Here is an 8,814-nt window from a genome sequence, read left to right as displayed (position 1 = left end):
CTGCTGCTCTGGGAAAAGGAGCAGTTATCCTGTACTCTTGACAGATTCAAGCGTGTCTACTGTTGTGCAGCGTACCCCTTTCAACCTTCAACTGTCTGATCTTGGGTTTTATCAAAGCCTCCTGTTTTGTTTTTCTTTGCTAATCTGTTGCTTGTCAACCTCAAGTACAGGTTCTCTGAACACAATCCATAATTTCTGTGCAGACTAGTTGCTTTCTGTACCTTGTATCTTGCCACGTGCTTTGTGCCTTAACAAGAGTATCTGTTTTTATTTAATGCAAATAAAACTTGGTTTTCTTACATAATTTTCTCTAAGCTTGTTTGGTGATGATAAATGGTCAAATTGCAGCCAGTACTTTATTGTAATCTTCTGTTTCTGAGCTTGCTTCCTTCTGGCTGTCCTCTTGCACTTGGACTTGAGAAGTGTATACAACATAAAACCTTGCTGTCTGGAAGTGATAGAAGGCCTAAGGCTGGGTTAGGTTTGACACACAGATGGCACTTCATATTGGTGGGGAAGGGGGCAGAATTCTTGTTAATGAAAGTAAAATCTGATGCATTTGGCTGTTGTTTTAGTGCCGATTATTTAGTACATTTTCATGTGCTGGCTGTCCACTTTAATATTGATGTATTGGGGGAATTAGTCTCAATGGGTAGTTCTTTAGGGAATATGCCATATTTATCCAGAAGCTATTAAGAAAAAAAAAAAGGTACAAAAGGTACTAGAGAAACTCCATGTCCCTTTCCTACCAGAGTCTGCTGTTTGGTGTGAAGAAGAGAATGCCCAGACTCCCTTGAATTCTTCGTAGACAGATTTACAAGTTGTACTAAGGACCATCTTTAATTGTCTAAAAAGCTGACTTCTGAAATAGAACTTGGAATAACTGCAGTTCTTGAATATGGCTAAACAAAGGAATGAATGTATTGTTCACAGGCATTCTAGGGTAGGGAAAATTTTTATTTTTATTGCCCAGAGGTTTTGAAGTTTGAAGTGCCCAGTTGAAAGCAAACACTTGCATGAAAGGACATCTGCAAGAGCAAGCACTGAGTGCGAGAGAGAACAGAGAGAAAGCATCAGTATCACTTGTTGATGTTGAGGCAGTTGGTAAAATCTGCTGGTTCTTGCTTTGTCGATGATCTGGATTTCTGAACAAAACATGACAGCCCTTTGTGCTCTGTTAAGTACAGTCGCTGCTGGCTGGGCTGTGCTGAAGGAGGAGGGAAGAGACTGTTCTGTCTTGGCTGTGTGCATCTTCCAGTGCTCATAGCCAAAAGTATTTTCTGGGTCCTGTCAGTGAACAAATTACTGATAAACTGATTAGAGGGTAAAGGATGGTTGGCCACGAGTGTTGGACAGAGATCTAGCGAGTGGATGGTAAAAGGCATTCCTAGTGTCTGTGACAGGAATTTTAAATTTGGGTAGCAGAAGCTATGGAAATTTTAGGGGTTTAATCTAAATACACGCATGCACAACTCTTACTATTTTTTAAAATACATGTATATTTTCATCAGTACAGTACCATGGGGTATCCTTAAGTAAATGAGGAGAATGCACTGTCAGTAACAATAGAAATAGCTGGGTATAGCTATTTCCATAAGAATGAGCAACAATGCTGTGCCTATTGGAAAAACTCAACTTGTATTGCAATATCTCCTTTTCATATCAAGTCTTTCTCTTACTGAGTTGCCGTGCATCAATTTTATTATATTGTGGATCTGTTTAGCATAGTTCTTCCAATAAAGGTGATATCTGAATTGGACTCACTGTAAAATTGTGATGGATTTACTCTACCAATAGTTTGCAGTGGGTGAAGAAGGCTTGTAGATAAATGTACGTGTGTTTTGTTGACTTTCTAAGGATGGTGGTGTTAAGGCAGCTGCTATGACCAGAGAGCATAACAGCACTGAGAACCAGGTGAAAATTTTGTGAGTACCTTCTGATGAAGTGACTGCTAAAAAGAAAGAGCAGAGGTGCGTAAGGGAGGGAGCATGGAGTTAGAAATCTGTTGGAAGGAAAGCAGTCCGACTTAAATGACTCCACATCTGGCAGTACAGTGGAAACCATTAATAAGTTGTAATATCTTTGCATTCGCCTGAGCTTATGAAGAGAAAGAAGCTGGGTTATGACTATGCATTGAAAATAATCATGCAGATCACATCCCCCTGCTTGCTGAAAGGATGGTATGCTGGTTTTTTCCAGGTGAAAAAGATTTCAGACAACCAAATATGAAAGTGTCATGAATCTGAACTGCTTATTTCAATCTCCTTTTATAGGCAGATGGACCCTTGTTAAAAAAAAATAGCTGTAAGTTGGCAGCAGAAAGCTTGACTGTGTGAAGCAAAAAGCTTGACTGTGTGGGTTTTCTTCAATACGCATAATTCTGTCTCCAAGCTCAGGCAGGAAAGCTAGGGGACAGATGCCAGCAACATTTTATCCTAGAAAGGGAAAAAAAAGAACCCAAAAAAGTGTGTGGGATGTTGTGGATTTTTTCCCTTGAACTGCTTGATGTAGAAATGGGGACTGCTGAGCCTCGAAGGGGCTCACCTTCAAACGGAACAAAGCAACACAGCCAGATGTTTACAGGTATTTTGAAAATGGATGTTGCAGTCATTTTCATGCTTTGCAAATAACCACAGGTCTGAAATGGCTCCATTGAAGTGGATTTTTTCCAAGCATGACAAACCTAAGGAGAGCTCACAGGGCTGCTGTGAGGAAGCAGTGGGTGCTGGTGTACAAGAGCTGCTTGTGAGATAACTTTGGGCTATAAAGGACAGTTCTTTCTTTACATAGGGAGAAATCTTTTGGGAAAGAAGAGTGGTAAAAAGCTTTGGGGTGACCTGAAAAAAAGAAATACAGTAAAATCAGTTGGCTGAGAGAGAATTGGCAATATATATTTGTGATAAACAACGTAGCATTCAGTTTGCGATTCAAATTGAAATTTTCTGTAGTCAAGTAGTTAGCGTGGTGATGCAGACACGTAAGAGAACTGAACATCTTTTCCATATAATGTAGACTCTTACAGGTAGAAAGATGAGTTTAATTTTATTAAACGTTTGAAAGACTTAAAAGCTTTGGAGGTCGTTTGCTTTAAAACTATTCAAGAACACTTTGAAGCATATAGATAAGCAGGTGTAGGCCTGGCAACCTAGGGCAGTAGAATTTGAGGTACCAGAGGGCATCTGCACAAAGGCAAAGTGAAAGTTGCTGGTCTTTTGTTACAAAAGATTAGGACTGTTCTCTGAGAAGAATTTAGATACCTGCTAGGTATGTGTGTGACCTTTTCAACAAAGAAAAGCCAAGATGAACTCTTACATATTTGCTACTAATGGTGGATTATTTTTTTTTTGCTCGGAATCCTTCTGTTATCTCAAGAAATTATAGACTGTTATCCTTACTGCTATTTTCCTTTAAAAATACGTACTTGGATGGCTAAAAATACAGCTGCTTCAAAGCAAAGAAGAAATGCATCATTTTCCAGGCTTTCTTCATTCAAACCTTTCCTGGTATTCCTAATTTACCCATAAAATTTTGCCTTTAGAGGGAGTTTGGTTTTTGTCAAGTGAGCAGATTTGGGTGACAGTCAACCCTGGTGGCTCCTAATGAAACTGCGTGTCCCAGGAGGTTGAGAAGATGATGAGATCAGTGAATCCTGCCCGAAAGGGGGATACAGGATGTAAATTTGTTCCTCAGGGTTACAGTACCAGAATAAATATAGCTACGAAGCAGCATAACAGATTCCTTTCACACAGTGACTGAAGTTCTGACAGGCATAAAGTCAGTGTTTTTCTTCATTCCCATTTATACATCTTGAGATATTTTTAAGGGATGATGCTTCTGTGATTGATTTAATTTTCTTTGGAAGTTGTGTAAAGCTGAGGCCTGAGTAGGACTTCATGCAGATGTGCAGTTGACACTAGAAACACCACATAATTGACTTTAAAGATAGGGGCCCCTGGAGTGAGGGGCAGTGACTTAAGTGAATGTAGGACATCGTGCTCACGCAAATAGCTAAGTCTGTGTGTTCCAAGCATTATGGATATAAAAATAGTTGCCCAAGAAAAGTTCTTCTGAGGAACTCTGCTCTTATGTGAGGGCCTTTTGAAGCTGTCTCGGCCATTGTACTGATGACAGTGACAGGTCTCTGAAGACCAGAAGCTGTATGATCCCCAGTGGGGATCATGCTGCCACCTTAGGAATCTATTTAATGGTCACTGATCTTTATATTTGTAAACAAAAGGAGTCTTTAATGATACTGTAATAATTTAACTTGTACTGGTCATTTGCTCAAAAACATGACTTTTCTTAAAAAGTAAAGGTACTTAACTCAAGCAACTTCAGATACACACAGAATGGGATTTTACACATGTTGGACAGAAATAAGAGAATCAAGCCACGACCAGAAAGATTCCAGAACTGCAAAGATGTTTTTGATTTGATCCTAACGTGTGAAGAAAGAGTCTATGATCAAGTAGTAGAAGGTAAGGACCTTGAACTGATAAACCAAGTTAATTTTGAGTGCTTTTTTCCCTCCCCCCTGAAGCCCTTCACAAATCTGGAAACGTCTCTGTCTCCTCTGACTACTGCTCCGGGAACACCAGCAGGGACAAGAGCTCGTAGTCCATTTATGTAGGCATTTGGAGAAACTCAAATACCTGTTTGGTTTGAAAATGCTCATGGATCTAGAAAACTAGTATGTGATGGCTGTTTTTTCACCCTGGGTTGATGGAGAAACAAAGTCTAAGCTTGTGCAACTTCCCTTTCCTTCTCTGCAGAAGACTTCCTGTGACCTACCAAGCGATTTATCCACAATAACTACCTCCTGTACAGGTGGAGACACTGTTCCTGAGTGTGGTTAACACTCTGCAAATATGCTATGGCTTTGCCCTGAAATGAGTCAGTGAGATAAGCCTGAAGAATCTCAGCCGGGGATTGGGTTCTGCTTGTACCCAATGCAGCAAGCTTGGTGTGAGCTCACTGAAAGGCATGAGATTTAGCTCCAGGGCTAAGAACTCTGCCTCTGGGAGTGCTGGATACAGGCTTAAGTGAAGTTTAAGGTGTTTCCTTTGCATTGAAAGACTGGCCAACTGCAGCAGTATCATACACATGATTTGAAAGGCTGTTGCCTTTTCAGTCCTGAGTGGTCATGTCACAAGCAACACAGAGCACCATACATTTCGACTTAAACGTTCAGAAGCCCAATTGCTCAGCCTGCATAAGTGAAGTGTTTGAAATGCATTAGTAAGTTCTGAAAGCAGCTGCCCTGGCACTTGAATGGGTCTTCAGCACATTCAGCACGTCTACATAGAAAGCAGCTTTCACTTTAACGTTTTAGATGAGTATCCTGAGGAAGGGAGGTGAGGAACAACGCCTTGCTAATTTTCCAGTTGTGCATCTCTCTGACTTCATGGTAATGTCCTTCAGAATTGACCAATGAAAGGAGGAAGGTTTGAGCGCTACCAGCGCACTCAAAGACTCTAGATGTGAAAGCTGAAATTTTAAAATTGAGGGCTTAACAGGTTTGTCAAACTGAAGCTGCAGAATGAGAGGGTTAGGAAATAATAAGTTGTAGCTTAAAAACACTGTGTACAATAGGAAGGTTGTGTTTGAGAGGCATGAGAATAATACATGGGTGGGTGAGTAGGAAAAGAATGTTTTCTTTTTCCTCCTTCACTCCTTGTTAATAAGCAGAACACAATAAAGCTAGAGGTGTCTAATGTGACTATCAGTGCTTAACTTCTAGGAGTTCACCTTGCAGTTTAATTTTCAGTGTTGTATGTACAGTGCTTTTTTGAAAAATGAGCAATTGAAACTCCCCAGGTGAGGAAACCCAAAATCACTTTTGAGAATCAGTCTTTGTCTTTAAAGACTGTCCAAGTCAGGTGAGCAGTAACTTTTTTTGACCAGGGCAAATAAACTGTCAAGACCTTTCCACAAAACTGAATTCTTTTGTTTCCAGAATCCATCTTTTTGAAATAAGAGGGACTAATGTTTATGCCAATAGTATATAAAAAAAATTCTAAAAACAAGTTTGGAGAAGGCAGAGGTAGACAATGTCTATGTATTTTTTAAAATCTCATGAAAATTCATACCATTCCACCCAAAGCATCGCTGTTACGTGTGTCTTGTTTTCAAATAGATTTAAATTCCAGAGAGCAGGAGACGTGTCAGCCAGTACACGTGATCAATGTGGACATTCAGGATAACCACGAAGAGGCAACTCTGGGTGCTTTCCTTATCTGTGAGCTCTGCCAGTGTGTAAGTAGAGATCAAAACCAATGCATCAGTAGCTTACGTGAAAAGCAGTATTGCAAAGCACTGCACACAACCATTACACATGTTGAGCCCATACTCAAAACCCTGTTTATGGCAAAAACGTCCATTTCAAAGGTAGCTGTAATATGTGGGATTTAAATGTCAGAGTTGCATTCTGAATCATGATACAGCTCAGAAACATCCCATGTAGGTGTATTTCATAGTACCACACTGTTGCATGGAATGTGGATATGGAAGAAAAAACTGGTGCATTCTGTCATCCATATTCAGGGGCCCTAACCCTTGAAGTAAGACTGAAACAAGCTGCACTCAGAACAGTTGATGTAACTGTCAAGAGGACAGAGGAAGGATCTGTCTCCTTTTGCAGTATGCAACTTGATGAGTGCACCTGTGCCGGTGTGGCAACAGGCTTCTTTTTCCTGCAGCCTGTGTGATCTATTCTGGTCTTAAATCCTTTCCAGATTCAAGAAGCCTGTGAGGGTTCAAGGACTTGAAATTTTAGCCATCTGTTCAGTGTGCTTGAAGCTATTCTGAAGCTTCCATTTGTTACCTAGTGAGGATGGATGTTGCCTGCTCAACAAAGTACTAGTTAAGTGCCAGTTCAGTGGATTGGGGAAGGAAGGATACGCAGATAAACATGATGCAGAATATATGTACAACTTGGGAATGCTGGCAATCTCAATAAAGCACTATACCCAGTGCTGCACTATTTGGTACAGCCTGTTGGTTTAGATCTTACAGTAAAGCAAGAGCTTTGCATTCTTACAGTTTTCTAAACTACATCATATCCTTGGAGAGTCCAGATGCTTAGTATTTTTTTTTCCCTCTTCTAGATACAGCACACAGAAGACATGGAAAATGAAATAGATGAGCTGTTACAGGAATTTGAAGAGAAAAGTGGAAGGACTTTTCTTCATACTGTCTGCTTTTATTAAAGCACATCTGTCTCTTAGGCCTTAATACAGATGAGGAAAGCATGTGTTTAAAGTTCTGATTATACTGTATTTTCCTGGAAAATGACTATTGAATTTTTTGTTGTTGTTGTTTAAAAACACCTTTTCAGTGTCGTTTTGTTTTGTTTCAGGTATTCTGTCACAGGTAGGCAGAGATACTGGTTGGGGTTGTACATATGAGATGATTAAAAGTATACACAAAGGCCACCTATTTAAAAATGAGAATCAAGATTTCCTTTAAATCCTACTTTAATTATTACAAGTAGGTCTTTAATTATAAAGAGAATGTTTCTTGAATATAAGTTTATAATGTATTTTTCCAGCTTACAAATTTATTTTATTTCAGTTGTGCTTTTTTTTTTATTTTAATGTGACAGAATGGCTGAACTATGTGAGGATATGAATGGAACAATGAAAAACAATTATCTGTATATTATTAGACATAAAGTTGGAAGCATCCAATAAAAATGAAAAACCTGTAAGTTTGTCTGTTTTCAAAATAGAAGCCAAGGAAGTGCAACTGTGCTCTATGAGGTAAACCACAAAGTATCTGAAGTAGCACAAGTGGATTGTTATTTATTTCAGAATTACTCATTTATCCAAAGTGTCTTGGAGGGGGTAGTGGCAGCAAGAGGATCCTGATAGGAGTCCAAAGACCTGAGCTGTGTCCCTTGTTCAGAGAGGCTGTGTATTTGGGCAGCTCATAAGGATTTTTGATCCTGTGTTGAACTGCAGTGAACTGCTTTCTCTGTATGAATTGGGGCACTGGTTTTCCTTAACTTTAATCATTTTGCACATGCAGGAAGTTACTGCTAAGTACTTTCTCTCAATTTAGGGCAACGTTACCCATCTGTGCAGACAACTTTGGCTGTGTATGTAATAGGCAAATGGCAATGCTACTTAACCTCTTTCAGGAAACACGCTCGTGTATATTAAAAGGCATCTGCTCCACGCCTCGAAACTGTAAGTTCATATCTGAAAATACTTTGCAGTTGCAAATCTTGAAGTCTGTTGAGTCAGGCCCCTCTCTCTACTTGGATCTGGGGGTTGGCTGTGGTTTCAACTGCCTTGTGGGAAAACGTAGACCTCTGCCAGCTCAATCTGTGTCCTGGACAGTGTCCAAATGGGTCAATGCATCATACTTGGGTCCCAGGAATGTTTAATATCCCTGAATTACCTGTGCTGGGGTTTTTTTGTCTGTTAAAAATACTTAAAGCAAAAATGTTGTGAAGAATGAATGAACATACCAGAACAATTAGGGGATGGGGAGTTCAAGCAGCAGTTGTCATAAGGTTTGCAGAGTCTGTTTTCTGATTGTCTTGTCCTGTCCCATTTTGTTTCTGGAGACTCTGTATTTGAAGGATTTCATTCAGCCTCCTCTGCTTCTGCTCATTTGTCTGTCTGATACCATCGCTTGTTACCATGGGGATATTTACAGCCAAAGGAAGAAGGTGAACTGCTTCAGTTGATCTATTTAAAAAGACAGTTCAAGCAAGCACAGTACTGAGTATTTTAAGCAGAGTTTTCCTTCTCTATACAATATCAGTCTGAAGTCTACTCTGTGGCAAGGTGAGACTTGGAGAGCGTT

The 8,814-nt window shown here is 39.9% G+C and overlaps 1 protein-coding gene across 1 annotated transcript in view; it reads left to right on the top strand.

The window, feature by feature from the left end:
* The window catches only part of SSU72 (SSU72 RNA polymerase II CTD phosphatase homolog (S. cerevisiae)), a gene marked incomplete at its 5' end in the record, with an annotated part of 19,278 nt that extends 11,585 nt beyond the window's left edge, over positions 1-7,693 (top strand). The window contains 3 exons of the mRNA XM_010186457.1: positions 4,339-4,478; positions 6,137-6,255; positions 7,107-7,693. Of these exons, the coding sequence (XP_010184759.1) occupies positions 4,339-4,478; positions 6,137-6,255; positions 7,107-7,208 (361 nt within the window). The remainder of the gene's footprint in view (positions 1-4,338; positions 4,479-6,136; positions 6,256-7,106) is intronic.
* Between the last annotated feature and the right edge of the window lie 1,121 nt (positions 7,694-8,814).

This window comes from Mesitornis unicolor, unplaced genomic scaffold (genome assembly GCF_000695765.1).
Source record: "Mesitornis unicolor isolate BGI_N332 unplaced genomic scaffold, ASM69576v1 scaffold22006, whole genome shotgun sequence".
Lineage (NCBI taxonomy): Eukaryota > Metazoa > Chordata > Aves > Mesitornithiformes > Mesitornithidae > Mesitornis > Mesitornis unicolor.
The sequence above is the reverse complement of the archived record's forward strand: the minus strand, read 5'-3'. Positions and strand labels throughout refer to the sequence as shown.